Source organism: Pithys albifrons, chromosome 2, assembly GCF_047495875.1.
Source record: "Pithys albifrons albifrons isolate INPA30051 chromosome 2, PitAlb_v1, whole genome shotgun sequence".
Taxonomy (NCBI): domain Eukaryota; kingdom Metazoa; phylum Chordata; class Aves; order Passeriformes; family Thamnophilidae; genus Pithys; species Pithys albifrons.
The window spans coordinates 88277470-88295141 of record NC_092459.1 but is presented as its reverse complement, the minus strand read 5'-3'; the positions used below and the strand labels follow the sequence as shown (position 1 = coordinate 88295141).

Here is a 17672-nt window from a genome sequence, read left to right as displayed (position 1 = left end):
AGGTGAAGGGGGAATAGCCATCCAACCCAGGCCATTCTATGATTCTGTGATTCTGTGAGAGAATTTGGGCAGAAGACAATTTGGTGTTCCTCAGGAAAACCAAACATATTACCCTGTTCACAAGCCTTCTTTACAGCCTGAAAGAGGATTTTCAGGATTCCTCTATCTCCCACTCTGTTCATCAGATATTAAATATGGGAGAAAACTAGTGGTAGTGTATTATACCCTGTTTATGATGAGTATTACCTAAAACCCAAGTTGGAACACTTCCAGTGCTGCTCCTGACCCACATAAATGTCAGCATGATATCACATGACAGAGTTTGTTTTCCAGTATGTACCGTTTGTTTGTTTTACCTAGGAAGGTATACCTTAAAGATTTGTATTTAAGAAAACTTCATTAGGGTTGCAGTTGAGAAAATAAGAAACGCAAGAGTTAAGGTTGCCTGTGAAACTTTAATTTGTCTTCTTTCTGCATATGTATTATGTTGCAGTCTTTAATTATGTGATCACATGCTGTTTTTCAGTGGTATGTGATCATATAATTAAAGAGTTTATTATAATACATACTGTATTGTAATAATATAAGGGAGCCAAATTAAGATTTCATTGGAATTCCTAATCCTGGCATTTTCCAGCTTCTGAGTAAAAGTCTTTGTTGCTTTAATACTCTTTTTAATGAGACAGCTAGAGAGGCATGATAAAGTTGTACACTCAAAGGCTAAAACTTGCAGAGTATTGATCACCTAAATTCTAAACTTTCTGATACTCAGATTTCTGAAGTCTCTGCGTATCTTTGTCTTTTAGGCATTAACTGGGATTCAGAAACATTCAGGGTGTCTGACAATTACATGTTGTAGCTTACAGTCTAAATATGTGTTCAGGACTGAAAATTTATGCATCCAAATTGGAAGATTTGATCACTTACTCTAAGGAATATTTCTGAAGTAAGAGTGTGGGCTTTATTTAAAAATTACAGCCCTGTGGTTAAGACACAAGTATTAATCATAACATTGGCAAAGTGAGAATCCAAGGCTGCAGACTTCCTGTGTTAACAGTGGTAAGTCACTTACACTGTCCTCATGACAAACCTTTTCTGGTGTTACAAAGGGCCTTAGGCTACTATAGTTTCAAGTTAGGTTAACTAACATATCCTACCACATCTTAAGTTTAGGTCTAGCTTTGCCAGATAGCATATTAAAAATATACAGTGCCTTGTCTATGCTACAGTTTTATAATATGGCAGTTTGAACAAGTTAGGTAACACATTCAGAAGCACGTTTAACTCCTTGTCTGGACATGCCCTTCATTTCTCCATAACCCACGATTCTTCATGTACAGAACTCAGATAACCACACTGAAAAAATTCTAGAACTAAATCAGTTCTTGTAAAACTTATTATTATCCTGGAAGAAGCATCATCAGTTAAACAAATTGCATTACTGTGTAAGGCTTTTTACTCTTTTTTTTTTAATTTAATAATGTCTTGGATATTTTTTCTGTTACTCTTCTGTCATGTTCCCATCATGGCAGGTGCCTGCACAGGAATTAGAATGGAACTTTAATGTAAACAAAGCTTTTAGCCGTGGTATAAAATGAGGACACAGAAACTGAGTCATTTGTGTGTTAATAATAAACACCGGGGGGGGGGCGTGAATTAAACACAATGGTATTTCAAGTGATAGTTTATGAATCTAAAACCTAACAGATTTAGACTTTCTTTTTCTTTTTTTCTTTTTTCAGTAAAGACTTTATTTAATCCAGCTCCAGCCCTTGCAGACCTAGATCCACAGTTTTATACCTATTCTGATATCTTCTGCTGCAATGAAACTGAGGTAATGGTCATATGTCATATTAAAGGAGGAGCCTTAAGCAGTAAAATTCCAGAGGTATATTCTTCTTAGGAATGCAACATAGGGAGCTGAAAAATTGAGCTGTGCTTCTCTTACATAGGACTTTTGGAAGTGAAGGATTTGATTCCTGATGTAACCAAGAAAGAAGAGTTTTCTAGAATACCTTTAGCTTGCACTCCAAATTAAATTAATTGTTTGCAGTGGGAAAGCTGGGTCCAAACTTCCTTATAAGTAGATCAGCAAAACAAATCCATGAAAGAATACTTTTAGAATGTTATCACTGTGTGGTAAATATTAAAATAGTTCCTTGTCCTTGTTCTTCAGTCCCTTGATATGATTAGCAGGAATGCACTAGCCATAGTGTTCTGACAGTTTTGAACTCACTTGCCAGGAGGTGATGCACACATGCTGCACTGGATGGTAAACAGTAGCTTCATAAGCCTCTTCCTGTCAGATCTGTTTCCAATGAATCTGTTTCTCTGGCCTTCAACTGTATGTTTTCCTTTTCAGAGGGGTTTTTTCCCTCCTTTCCCTCTCTTTTCTAATTCAAGTGTGTTATTTCTCCCAAAGGAAATTATTTTTGTCACAAGAAACAAATTAAGCTCATCTCATAAGGCCTTTGTTTAAAGTTCCTATTAGCATTAGACATGCTGTGTTCCTTCCCCTCACCCTCTCTTTATATAAACAGGAATGTAGGAGAAGCAACCTAGTACATAGAAGATGTGCCTTGATCATAGTTAACGTTATCTCCAAGTAATACCATTTCTCAAATAAACATGATACCTTTAGTAGAGAGGATGGCAAAGAGCTAAGATTAAAACATGGCCCTGCTTACTTAACAGCATTTTTTGTCTGATGACAATGTCTGTCAGAGTAAGTTCTTAATTGCCCTCTTTTGAAATTTCTGTTAAACCCCATGGCAAGCCATACCAGAAGTTCTCGGTCCATAAGCCTTGTAACATTTAAGGGGCAGTCTAAGTAACCCAAAAGGACATTTGAATTTTATTCTGGGCTGTTTTGTTATGTGTCTGCAATTTCAGGTACTACAGAGAATTCAGGAATTAGCAAAACAGCAAGGTGGAAGATGTCACATCTTCTCAGTATCTGGAAGTCAAAGTTTCCAGGATAACTGGCAGTGATAAAATTTGCAGCTCAGACACTATCCAACACCAATCAGAATTCAATTCTATGTGATGAAAAGAATGCTAAGGCAAATATTTATTCTTGTTCAGGGGACTTGAAGACCATCAATATGGTGTTTTCTTCATGCTTTGAGAAAGTACTTATGCCTGGACTTTGCCTCTGGATTGGCTAAATAGTGCAGTGGCTCATATATTGGGCTAAGAAGAACACCCATACACTCCCAATATTTAGTAAATGTCATTCATTGTTTGTTTTTTTCATCATGCCACTGGTTCATTTCTTGTCCCCTGTGAAAACTTATCCCCATATGTTAGACACAAAACTTTGGTTTTCATTACTTGTCTATTCCTGACTTTTCTCTCATTGCTCTTTGCAACACACATGTTAAAGTTTTTGCCTTGTTCTACTTCATTACTAGAGGACAGTCTTGAAAGAGACATTCTTTGAGAAGTGTAGCTTGCTAGAGCCAGGGTGTAATATTATTATTATTGTTATTACCTTCACGTGGAGAAAAGAAAATTACTTCTATTTGGAGAACAAGAAGTACAGGTGTATATTTATAATAGATCCCTGCTCACTCATCTGCCTTTCCTGCAGAGCCAGGGGCACAGTTTGCATTCTTTTCAGCTATTTTCTTTTTTAAAATAATTACCATGTGACGATAGATGGGAACACTGTACGCAAGTGAGGCACAGAAATATGCTCTTTAGTGTCAAGGAAGCTCCTGTCTTCCGAATTTGTGGAAATGCTAGACCTATAGAAGTTCCTGCCAGCCATATCATGGGAGCACAGATCCAAGTATAGGACTCCTAGGGCATATTCTGAGAACAAGAATGGCACATAAATACCTTTGTTTTTAATAATAACCTCTTCAAACTTTACAATGTAATCAATTACATTACCATGGATGTAATAATCAATTTAATTTGCTTTCATTCTCTCTGTGTGTCTGATTTGTATTGAATTGATTTTCAGAGATGAACTATTGCCATTGTTCCTTTCTTTTTGCTGAGAAAAGAGGAAAAACGAAGCATTGTTCTTATGTCACAAGTTTGAAAGTTATTTTTCTAGTAATTGTTACATGTTCATATGCCATCTGTTTTCTGTTTTCCTTCATGACTTGCTTTAATTTCACATTTCTATAATGAATACACTTGAGAAGTTTGATATGGAGATAAATGTTTACATACCCAAATAAAGATTGCCAGTCACATCTGTATGGCACTTAAAAGCAACAAGTTAATTCTACAAGTCTTAAAGATAATTCTATTTTTTCAACTTTATCCATTCAACCAACTACATATGCATTTCCTTCATCTTCTTAAATCAGGAAATACCTAAGACTTTAGATGGACTTCTGCTCTGAGCCACTTCGTTTATTCTTCTGGATTTCAAAAAATTTTTATTCTCTATGGCAAAACTTGTTAAGTGTCCTGCTTGCAGCTGCCTTCCTGAGATGCCCTGTCCCAGCGCCATTGCCTCTCCTGCTTGGTATTTCTAAGTCTCAAATAGCTTCCTTCTAGCCAAAGTCCTATATATGTTCTTGCCTTGCACCTTTTGGGATCTTTCATTTTTTATTTGGGTTTTTTAGGTACTATCGGAAAAAAAATTTGTTTCTTCTTTATCTTTACTAACTGTTTTAAATCTTGGGTTTAAAGATGAACTCTTTAGAGCTATCCAGTTCAACTGCTTCTAAGACATTTGTTTGAACTCATGTATGTGCTAAGACAAGATTAAACCTACATGGATTTTTTTTGTTGATTAGTTTGCCTTTCTTAGTAATTTACATCTACAAGTATTTATCACAATTCTACCAAAGTGTCCCTATCTTTCTTGTTCACCAAGAACTATTTTAAATTATAAAATCCTGTGGCTTGCAGATAATATGTGAATAGTATGTTTGTAGCAGAAATTGTGTTGGCTGTAGAACAGAAGACCAACCATTGAGCTTAAGATATCTCATACACTATGTGGAGTGTTTGTATTATTCAAGATGAGAAAAAGGGGGTAGTACTTGTGATGAGCTGAATTATTACTGACTCAGAAGTTTCTGTTATTTGCAGCCATGAAGGTCAGGGAGTTTGATCTGCAATGCCTTTGTCAAGGAATAAAAGTTTAAACATGTCAGCTGTAGTGTCCGCCACGGGATGTTGGCTCCCAAATATGCAAATGTCAAAGACAACATCAATACTTTATACTCCATCTTTCATTAAATGCTTTAGGATTTAATGAAATCACATGTGGTATCTGGTATAACAGCACAGCTTGTTCTTATGGATTTATGTGCTAGAGAGAAGCAAACAAAATTACACTATCAGTGAGTTATCTACCATTAGTTTGTCTAGAAGGCTCTTCACAAGCTGTTCTTTTCACTCTTGCTTGTTGCAATAACAATTTTCTTTATGTCTGACATTACTTTCTTTTTATGTGGTTCATGAACAAAAAAAGTCAGAACAAATCTTGCAAGGTTATCAGTTCTTTCTTTGCTTAGCCTGTAGTTCAGTTTTATCTTTTCCCAGAAAGATCAAACTTGTTGAGACCAGTTTGTTAATTCCCAGATGTAGCACAGCCTAATCCCTGAGGTTTGTGCAGGAATGTGCTAGTTCTCCATTCCCTTAATTCTTCTAATGAAAAATAAATGTATCCAATATCATCTTGGTAAAACCTAATGGTTGTTCTTTTCAGTCCTCTATAAATGTTGAAAATGAGACAACCCTATACAAGATGAGCTCTTTGGAATACTTACAACCTTTTTCCCACGTATTTGTGTGATTCCTTGCTGCAGATGGCTCTAGGCATAACCACAATGTCAATACAATTCATGTGTTGTTTTCCTTATTTAGTGTGTGCATGCAGTTACACAGCCCTGCAGGTTAGGAACCAAAATACATTTCACATCAGCAATTTCAATTTCATCCTAAACATTTTGAAGAACAGCTGCTTCTCTGTTCAAAGAATACTGAGGAGCCCCCCAGGAGAAGGAAACTCCTAAATGGTTGCAGCGAATGGTGTCAAGTTTGTCAAATTATTTTTAATGCAAAACTGGGAACTTCTTTCTCCCTGATGTAAAATGGGCATCAGACTTGTAATCTAAAGAAGGCCTAGCAAAGATTTAATTAAAAGTTTTAGAGCTTCAACAGTAGAAAGCAGCACAACTAAATGTAAATTAGTTGCTAATTTTGTTAAGTAAAGCTGCAAGATGTAAAAAAAAATAAAAATAGATACTTTCCTCTTTCCTTTTCAGTGTTATTGTCTTTTACCAGAGGCTAGATCATTTTTTTAAGAAATATTAGTAAAGGAAATTTTTGTGACCATGTCCAAACTCAAGACAATATTGACTTCTGCAAGATTCAGAGAATATCAAATTTATAAAACTCCATCTGTAGTCTGGGATAAGGACATTTAAGATGACTGCTTGTTAGTATAGAGACATGAACACTAAGGATAACCCTTTTAAAGAAAATATTGATATTTCTAGAAGTCAAACCAAAACCAAGTCCTTTTATAAAGTATTATAAATAAAATATTTCACAATATCTCCTGAATTTGGCTTTTCTGTTTTAAGTAATGGAGAGCTACCATTCTGCCATTACATAGAATTTGCCAGGAATTCATAGTATATTTTAATTCCAGCTTTGTTCTAAACCCGATTTGCTGGAAACTATGAAATTTCCCATATTTAGTCTAAAATGAAAGATGTTACTTTTGGGAGGGAAAGAAATAGCTTCAGGCCAAGTAATTTCAGTCAGTTTTTAATTATTCTAGCATGATAAGTATTTCTGTCTGTATGTATGTAAAAATTTTATAATTTGAAACAACTGGAACTAGCTTGGCTTGTGGCCTGATCTTGCAATTGGTTATACACCAAGTCTGTTATACTACTTCTTTGGGACTGTTCACATGTGTTAGAATTCATGAGATTGCGTTCTTGTTTTGTCATTCTCAAAGAAATCTGCTAAGGTACAAGCCAAGTTTGTAGCCAACTGGTGTACTGTGTTTAAATATTTGCATTTAAAAATATTTTAAATTATCATATGTAGTTTTAGGTGGAGTAGCCTTAAAACTGGAACAGTTTTCCTGTTATTATTTATTATTTCTCTTCCAGCAGTACCTGGCAACATTTGCAGAGTTGTTACTGTGCTAGGTGTACAAAAAACAGACCAAATGATAGACTGCTCCCCAAAGAATTAACACTTCTTGTTATTTCACCAGTTTGTATTTGCTGAGGATCATAGGATTGCAGAGGTTAGGACCAGGCCTCTGGATGTCTGTAGTCCAACACTGCGGTGAAGCATGTCCACTTTAGGTCAGATTGCTCAGGACTTTGTCCAGTCAAGTTCTGAATCTCTAAGGCTGGAGACAGCATGACCTCTGGGCACCTCTTTCACTGCTTCATCACCCTTGTGGTGAAAAAGCTTGTCCTACTACTGGAATTTCCCATGTTCCAGTTTGTGCTTGTTGTCTCTAGCCCTATCCCGGTGCACCTTCCAGAAGACTCTGGCTTCATTTTCTCTATACCCACCTATTAAATTCCTGCAGAGAGCAATTAGATCTCCCCTTAGCCATGATTTCTTAGGGCTGAATAAGTCTGCTTCTCCTAGCTTGCTCTTTCATGTCCTGGTCTCTGGTCTCCTGACTGTCTTGATGACCTTCCATTGCAGCACGCTGTGGTATGTCAATGTCTTACTTGTGCCTGAAATCCCAAAACTAGATACAATGCTGCAGATTTGTTCTTGTGAATGCCAAGCAGAGGATCTAGAACATCCCCCTGAAAGTGTCTGTGTAAGCCATAGGCTGCCCCAAATGCACCCCAGCTAGGAACAACTGCCAGATGTTCATACGCTAGGATCATTCTCACTTTTAGCCAGTGTAAACTGGTATTGCTGTTGAAAGAAGTTAATTGTTTTAGATTAACTTTTGAGGGTGGTGTGAGACTAGGGGTGATGTTAATTTTAACACAGATCTGCCTTGCAATCCAGTTTGTTTCCAGGCCACACAAATGGCTGTGCTGGCACAAGAGAATGGGCCATGTGGACAGGAGCGGTAGGGAAAAAGCAAGGCCATTTTTTTTCATATAGCAATTCTGGTTTGTGTCAACTTACTGTAACTCTGCAGTCTAAAGAGAGTGTTAACTAAGATTAGTGAGGACTATGGCCAAGAGCCTTCATATCAATGAATTTAAAAGCTTTAGTTACATTTCTCTACCACTCTTGTAAACAAAATCATGAAAATTCTTTGTAGATTAATTATATAATATCCATCATACGATTATTCTGACAGCAGTTGTGTGGAATGTCATCTTGCTTTAATAGGTCCATTTAACTGAGTATTTTTATGAGACTAGCTGCAGAAAAAAAATTCTTAATTTGCTGCTCTTTTGTATAGTTCTATGGCAAATGTCCACATTGGGCTTTTAGTATTGTTATTTAATTTTTTCTTTACATAACCATTAGTTATTTCCTTCAATTGTACCACAGTTTGTTTTTTAAATAAGATTCTACTGAAGGGAGGAACTTAAAAACTCACCGCAGTATTTAACATCAGTTGACATTTACTGCAATCTCTAATTATTGGCACAGAATCTGTCTGGCTTCTGCTGCTTTTATGGTTCTTACAGCTTGTTCCAGTGTTTTTTAGTTTTACCATCCTGCTGTAGATGAATTAGGTCTACTGAACATCTACTTTTATACAGACTCTGTCCAAAATAATTTTATTAGTATAGGCCATGTAAAGATGAAAAGAAAGATTTCTGCAAAACCTTTCACATATCAGTCCCAGAAAAATTCTTTCACTACTCAAGCAAAAATTCCTGTTGACTTGGAACATAGGAAGCACAAAGAGCAGTACAGTCTCAATGCTAAGCATACAGGATGTGCTTTTCATTAGGAAGAACGTTATATTTAAATACTTCATTTACCTTGCTCATGAGCTTACAGAAGTATAAGGTAAGTAAGCCCATATTAGTTTTATTGTCTCTCTACCAAAACCAAATCCACTTTCATTCTGAAGACTTTGCAACATAGGTAGAATGTTTGGAATTATTGCCCCTCATACAGTATACTGGAAATTCAGTTCACCTGTTTTATTCAAGGATTTGTGTTAATCCATTTTTATTCTTGTAACACAATGTACTAAGTGTTCTCAATAGAGGCATACATAGTTCCTGCTCCAGAGATCTTAAAATTCATGAAAAGACATAGACTCTTTAGACTCTTGAATAGATTGTATAGGTATTTTAATATATTTATCATCTATCTTTAGTTACTCCGAAAACATTATTGGTGTATTGACTTGTTGCAAACCTTGCAAGAAGATACCTTCGAAAGGTTTTGTGAGATACTTTTTGAAACAAATTTCATTACTTTAAAATACTTTTATAACCTTTAAAAAACTGTAATATGTTTAATTTTCTTAAATAATTTATAGTGCAAGAGAAGTTCAAGTAGCATGGTGACATGCCAAAGAGAAAATTGGATAGGTTTTGTTGCCTTCTTATAATTTTAAGCTTACTATATTCTTGTCTGGGATCGGTGTGGTTAAAAAAAGTAGTTTTAAATTCTGTGTGCTTGTTAACTACACCTTGCCCCTGCAGCCCACAAGTTTACCCACCAAGTCTTGCCACACCAGCCTCCCTCTCGTAGTGATCAGATCAACAATGCTTGAAATCATTTGTGCATTTGTTTAAGTAGGGACTGCAGAACTTGGTCATATAAGTTTGAAAATTAGAACCAGTAAGTACTCTGCTAGTGATACTATGAGCTCTGGGGAGTGTGTTGGCATAATCTGGCCCTTCAGAGCCTAAGGGTGGCTGCTCTTGCCTGGGTCAGACTGAGATTCAGGAAATGACAGTGGTGAGCAGGCTCTGACTCACAGCTGGGGGTGGTTTGCTTGTAGATGGCTGTAGTAGTTCCTGTCCCAGCTGTCTGCCCTCCCTCTCCTTACTACAAGCAGGGCCTGTGCTCCATAAAGCAATTGTTTAATCACTATCACATCAAGAAGTATGTGCACTAAATTCAAATTTCAGTCGTGCAGAGGAAGACAGTTTGAAATATTTCAGCAGCTGTTCCCCAAGTAGTTGAGCTGCCCATGCAGCAGAGGTCAGAAGATTAGCTGCTGAATAGGATCCAAAAGTAAGTTTTCCACTGAAATTAAGCCCTAAGAGCGTGGAAGTTATGTTCAACCACAAGTCAGTTATCTGAAAATACTTCAGGCTGCACTCTTCAGGATCCAGCAGCAATCTTGTAGTGCAAGGTACAGTAAGATTTCCCTGTTCTCAGGCAAGAAAGACAAAATTTAGTAAAGACACCAAGATGTTATTTGTCTCTTTACTTGCAGTTGAAGGCATTCTGTGTTATGCAGGAGTACTGCCTGCTGAGCTGTTCCAGAGGAAACACAATTTTTACTTCCCTTTCTTCCTGTTTCATTTTTGCTCTCTTCGCTGCCAAAAAGAATTGAAAAAGTACATGACGCTTGACAATGCTATGCCATCAAGAAAATTTATGAAGAGGTGAAAATGTTTGATTTTGGAGTCTTCATTGCAGATTTTGGGGAAATTTTGGTCTTAGTTGGGTGGAACTAGAAGAGATTTTAAGACACAACAGGGAAAAGTTTACTTAAGGTCACCATCTGTTAGAAGAAGTGTTTATCTGTGTTTGTACAGAGCCAACAAAGTTGACAGAAGCTTATGAACATGGACATGGACATGGCCATAATACAATACATAATAATCCTGTAATGGGCCTCTGCCCAAAGAGGTCTTCAGATAAATTTTAGGTATTCTCATCCAAAAATGTATCAAAAACTAAACAGAGTAGTCAAAGTTGAGCAATTATTTTTTTTCTTGAAGAGAATTTTCCCTTCTGTCTTAACACTAAGAATTTTTAAAAGTATTTTAAAAGTTTCTCAGTGATAAATATCCCTCAATAATAGTGACTGAGTTGCCTTGTAACCTTTTTCACATTAAACCACAAAATGCTTTTGCTGAGCCTGTGTCATTGTGTCCATTTCACAGAAGAAAAAACTGAGGCATATGGGAGAATTGTGATTTTACTAAGGGTTGTATGCCAGGTAAGTTGTAGAAGCTGGAACAGAACCCATGCCTCCTGCATGGTTCTCTCTCTGCCTAGGCTGCTCTCCATTAGTCTGCTGTGCCTGAGTACATGCTGGTTTCCAACAAGGAGCAAGGCATATCTGAGTACCAGCGTAGAAAGTGGTTTCATGATCATCCTATAATACACATTTTTAAAACATACTGTTTTCAAATGCAACTGTTGTCCAAAAATGAATGCTGTCACATTACAATTTTCTTATGTGTGGGTTGTTTTCCAGGCAGAAATTTTAACGGGCATCCCAGTTGGCAACCTTGACGATGCTGAAAAGGTGGGACTCATGCTGTTAGAAAGAGGGTGTAAGCTCGTAATTGTTACTCTTGGAGCAGAAGGCTGCATGATGATATCAGTAGAAGAACCCATTCCAAAGCACGTTCCTGCTGGGAAGGTCAGGGCTGTGGACACTACGGTAGGTTTTTGTGGTTTAACTGTCTTGCTTTGGAAAAGACTGCTTAAGCACTAAGGGAAAGCAATGAGTAATCAGCCAAATCTTTGGGCACTAGCACAAAGGCTAATTTATGATGTGAAATTGATATCTTGCCTCCAGTGTCTCATATGTTAAATGTCAGTTCCCTTCAGTTTTATAGTCTATATTTTAGATGAGCTAGAATTATTATACATACTGATGGTGTCTTCATGTTCCTCCTTTACTGAAGGAAGTACCTGTCTCTGGCTGTAATGTCTGATGCCAGTGGCTTGAGCTGCAGTCCTGTTTTTTCAGCTTGCCTAGTCATATAATTCATCTTGCCCAGAACTCAAACACTGTGGGAGAAAAGAGATACTACTCAGAGTCTGAAACTGAATCTTTAGCTCTCCTCACAAAGCATGAATTGCTTACCAAGAGTAGGATAAGGTGATTAAAGATATAATTTTTACAGAATATAGTGGGAAAAAACAAAAAAAGTTCTTGCTGCTTCATGATGACTATTTTATCATGGCAGGTAAGGGATACTTGGTCAGAGGCATTTTAAGTACTGTTTCTATTTCCTGCTCAGAACTAAATGATAGATACAGATAAAAACAGGACAGGCAATAGTTAAGATAACATTGCTATGTAAACCTTACCACATTGCACATATGGGGCTATTTTGTGTTCCTAGTATTATCTGACATAAATCCAAAATAATTCCAGTGGAGTTACTGAGAGCAGCACAGGTCACGTTGTATGTACTAACTATACATTTAAATGCCTGTTATAATAACGTCATATTACATATGTTCTGTTACAATAGTTCATTAAAATCCTGGAGATTTTACCATCTGGTGCATTCCCTATCTGAGTTGCATTAATAATAACTAGTTCTTGTAGCATGTTTTTTATCCATGGACCTCATATTGATTCACAAAGAAGAAAGGCAACTGCTTAAAAGATAAGGAAACTGAGGCATTAGGGGACTGAAATTACCTGGGTCAGTAGCAGGCAGTGGCAGAGCCTCATCTCAATCAGAAGATCAGTCATAGATCTGGACTGTGATATGCTAGTACTGTGAAAAGCATTATTAAATATGATCTTTTTTAATTTAACTTTGAAATAGAGATAGTTTGGCTTTATTTTCCTCTTTTGCCCTTTTGTCATTTAGAAATTTTACCTTGGTTGGTGCTGATTTTGGAGTGTCTTAAAGTTCTAGTTAAGGGAGAGAAGCATCACTGTATTGTACTGTGCTTAAGGTTCTTGGGTAGGGCACTACAGATGCCAAACAGCCTTTTAGCCTAGAATTAGAAGTGCCAAGAGAGTGAAAGGCACAGCTCCCAAAGCTGCTCAGCAGGATTTATTGGCTTGGGAGCAACACCTCGTGAACCTGGCAGTACGGATTCCTGAGTTGGTAAATCCACTACTGCTATCAAAGCTTAGTGTTAGAGTTTTCTTCTACATCACACAGAAATGATGAAGAAGTAACAAGAGTGGTCTTCTTCAAAAGAAGAAAATTGCTGCCAGATCAGCTTTTTGTTTGATATCTTAAGATATTTACTGCTCTTGGAATAGAAAAGCAATACTGAAACCACACAGTGTACATGAAAAATGCTTTTTATCTTGCCTGGCAGATTGGAGTTCCATGACTGAACTTATTTAATGCTCCTCGTTTTCTTTTTTTTTGCCCCTGTGTTTATTTTAAATGAAAGCGTTTTCTTTGAGTGTACTAAATCCTTGCCCTGCCTCCTTGTGGCCAATAGGTTATTGGCTTTCAAATAGCAGAGGATTTTCACAGTTAATTTTGTTAATCTACTTAAATACCAGTGGGCTGTTTTCAGTAAAACAGCTGTGCTCAGTTTATTCTTGCAGACTGAATGAAAAAATGTGTGTTGGCCTTCCATTATAAAAGTCTTACAGTGCTTAGCCTGATTATCACTTTGCCTGAAAGCAAGTGGTTTTAAAGCAACCCTTAAAAAACACTAAGAAAAATAATGTCATCCTCAGCTAACCTGGACAGCTCTATTATTAAAATAAATACTAAGCATTCTAGTAGGATGTGCTACTCTCTTCAGAGACATATCTGCAGTAGATTCTTCCCCAGGGGAAGGATCAAGCTGTAAGTTGGCTTACAGAGTATTCAGAATTTTTCGTGTATATGCTCTTAGCATGCCATTTGATACTGAAAAAGAGTTGCTACCTTAAACTGCCCTGACTCAAGGACCCATCTCAAAGGACCAGGCACAATCACATCTGGTTATGTGCTGTGTTGTTGATATTGTTTAGATCTGCAGAAGGTAAAGTTACTGCCAGACAAAGAGTTAATTCATGTGTATATCCCATCACAGAATTTGCAAAAGGTTACAGAAATGAAATTAAAACAGTCTGTATTAAAACAGAATTTGCCATTTAGAAGATATAGATGTAAGATACAAAATGAGCTTCAGAGGCCTCTTTCACAGTATAAATTTTTCCATAGCTGCTACCACTGCCCAGAGTTCTATCTGCAGCAGTGCAACTTCAACACTGACTCCTGGTCATTTCTGCTGTCCACAGCAATTCTGAGAATTTATGAACAAGAAAACCCTTGGGTAGGTACAGCCACAAAGATTGAAAATTTGAGTTCCCTGTCCCTGTCCGTGTGGTCCTCATTCTCCATGTTCTCAGGTTCATCAGAGACTCTAAGGGTTGGTAGGCTGTAGAGCCTGGCTCTTCTTCCTAGCCCTTGAGATGGTTAATCTAAGTGTTTATTGGCAGAACACTGGGAAAAGCTGGCTACGTCTCCCGCTCTGTGGTGGAACATGAATCTTCAAGATTGAAAATCTGGCATTTTTCACCCACACTAAATCAATGCTATAAAGGGGGGAAAAAAGCCTGTTGATTCTTTTTTTTAGCACTAATTATCTTTATGTGGGCTTTAGTAATGTATGCAATGCTTCCCATGACTGTTAGCAGAGCTCTCCATACACAGTCCAAAACATGTAGAGCACGAATAATTGTTCAGAGGGAAGTTTTGCAAGACATGGTATTGTAAAGCTGAAACATCTGTTTCTCCTGTTATAGCTAAATAGTGCAGCCAACTTTTGTTAAGAAAATTAACTTTCCCTTCATTTTACTAGTTTCTGTTAGGTACTTTTTATGTGCAAATTTTGAATAAACAGAAAAATAAGTGAATTATTGAAAAATCATCCTTGAATTTCTGTATGACAGAACGATCTAATTAAGCCCACTGGCCATATCAATTTTGTACTTGAAACAGATGACGTACAAGAGACATCTGACATATATAAAAGTACTAATATAAGTATATATTATAATCTATTTTCATTACTTTAAATAGTTGCTTTTAGATCTACTTGCCTACATTAAGTATATGCATTTACTTTATTTTAGGTAAAAGCTATTTCCATTCTAGGTGAAAATAGTACATGAAGCTGCATTAAAGTAGCAGTGAAGGATAATTATATAATTCCATTTATATGACACTTCTGTTGGTAGCAGAAGGTTTCACAAACCATTCACAAATTTGTTAAGCATTTCATAGAAAACAATAATATCATGTACACTCACTTTGCAGTTGCATGTGTGTGTGTAAAGCAGTTTGCCTGCTGCTGAAGCAGAAGCGCAGCTGAGGTGGAACACAACAGCTGCTCACAAACAGCTGTGGGACATGACCCAACATCAGAATGTCAAAGTTGTACTTGAGGTGAAGTGGATGATCTGTATGAGGAACTACATGATGATCCTGCTACAGTAGCCCTGAACACGCCATCTTGGCAGTGACATACGCAGTCTCATGAGAGAGAAGGCCACAACATCATCCATACCAGAGAATGAAACTCTGCCCTGTTTTTCCTTTCAGCCTCTCTCTCCCTCTCTGCTTCTGACAATCACGCAAAGTGTAATTTACAGGACTATTTACATGTATTTACATTTACTAATTATATTCCATTGAAACTGCCAAGGAAAATTTGTCAGAAGAATGTAATTACTCAAAGCTGGAATTTGGCCAGCAGTGAGATTAGTTCCCTTCCATTTTGCAAAGAAGCACTATGGGATCATGTGAAGCTGAGCACTTCAAGTGACAGCTGGGGACCAAGTCAAGGCCCTGAGGTACTGCCAGAGGCTTGCCTAGGGTTTGGTACGTGCAGGTGGGCTTTGCAGGGGCATTCAGGCTGTCTGAAGCTCCAGGTCTGGAACTTGGGATCTGGGATCCATGCCAGGTCTCCTCTGGAAGTAGGACAGTCTGGTGGTTGGTGGCTATGGCAGACTGGAATGTGTCTGCTGGCTCTGGGGCTTTCCTCTGTGGTTGTTGCTTGCAGTTGAAGTTGGGGTGTTCTGTCTAGGATCCATGCTTCAAACCAGAGATAGCACTGGCAGGATCTCTCCTCTGCAGGGATATTAGTGGAAAACAGGTTGCTCTCTGACTAAGCAAGTCAGAGCTGGCCTACTGTCATTACCCCAGTTTCCAGGTTACCACATGGAGATCTCTTTGGGGACGGAGGTAATCCATGGTTAGTTTTTGTAGTCTTTGCTTTGCTCCAAAGCCCAGCTTGGATCAGGATGCTGAATGTAATACTTGCATCAGTTAGGGTGACTTTCTAATTTTTGTTCCATCTGGTCTTCTAAATGCACAGTATATTTGCTCTGCTAAAGATCTCTTACATCGGTTTCTTCTTGTCCTCTAGGTTTACACATACCAATGTTATGTGCACTAAAGTCCTGTGTTAGCACACTCACAATTAGATCAAGCATCTGCAAAGCTGGCTTAGGCAGGAATGTATTTTCTGGAAAGGGAAATGGATGCACTCAGGCACATAATAGTTAAGTGAAAATTTAGAATCACTTTTCACAGTGATGCCCATAGTAATCGCAGCAAGTCCACAGTCTCCCTTTTAAATCTCATGAAGAATCCAGCATGTTTAACTTCAGAATGTTTCTAAGCACAATCATTAAATTTATAATTTCTTATATTACCAGCATTTTTAGGTTGTGCTTTTTGGATATAGAGAGTGCACAACCTGCTGAGGGAAGCTAAGAAGATCACAGGTTGAGGTGCCATCCCTGTAAACAGGACACTCATTGAGAAGAAAGGATAAAATTCAAAATTTAATCAGTTGTGCCTGAAATTTAACATGAGTGTGTGATTTATTCTATGTAGTTCCTCACTGTACAATATTCTCACAGACAGATGATACATACTGTTTGTCATAACCATAAATGTTACCATTATTTTTTCATGTCAGTTCTGCAAAAGAAAGATTCGTTGTTTCAATATGAATTGTCATCAGATGTTTTGTGTTCAAATCCTGTTGTTTCCCTCGGAATTCTTATTACAATATATTAGATCTGTCTCTTTCACTAGGAGAGAGAATTATGAAGGCTGTCTTTAAGCAGTAGACTGCTCACTGAGCAGCTTTGTATAGAACTCTGAACATGTTACACAACCTTTATTTTAATAAAGCCTCATATAAGTGTATAGCTATATAATTTTAGATATGTCACAGTATTCAGGCCTGTGCAGCAATTGTGGTCTAAAGAAGGCAGTGTGGTTTAGCAATTTGAACAAAGGACTGACTAAGAGTTCTAGGGCTCTGCAAAAGACTTGCTGTAAATCCTTGGGAGAGCTACTTGTCTTCTTTGTATACCAATTTATCTGTCCATAAATTGGAGCTGCTATTAATGTGTTGCATATAAGCCACGAGAAGTCTGTTAGAGATCAGAACAGAACCTGGGAGGCCTTTTTCCCAGGCTTGTCATATAACCTCAGGCCAGTTGTGCTTCTTTGGGGGCTTTGCAAACTCATTGAAGTGCTTCTGCTTGAAGTTGAGAGGTCTTGTCTGTAAAAATATGGTTTACACTAAAAATTCTCTGACTTAGCTGGATCTTCTGGTTTGCAGGAAGCCTGAGCCAGAGGAGTGAAGTGGACACTGAAATAAAGCCTTAGAATATAAATAAATCCAAAACAGTTCTCCTAATAACAGCAATTCTTTGTCTCCTGACTTTGTGGCCTAACGTCTGAGGCTCAAGGGGATATAAATACAACACTCTGTGCAATGACTAATTACTCAAAATTCTGTGCATCAGCAGAAGTGGGACTTGTGGTTGACTCTAATATTATCAAATGCCTTTGCTATTTAATAATCTTGTAGCCGTACAT

The 17672-nt window shown here is 37.5% G+C and overlaps 1 protein-coding gene across 1 annotated transcript in view; it reads left to right on the top strand.

Moving 5' to 3' along the window:
* The window catches only part of RBKS (ribokinase), a 75906-nt gene that overhangs the window by 42853 nt on the left and 15381 nt on the right, over positions 1-17672 (top strand). Inside the window, exons 6-7 of the mRNA XM_071577017.1 lie at positions 1743-1834; positions 11324-11512. Coding sequence (XP_071433118.1) covers positions 1743-1834; positions 11324-11512 — 281 coding nt within the window. The remainder of the gene's footprint in view (positions 1-1742; positions 1835-11323; positions 11513-17672) is intronic.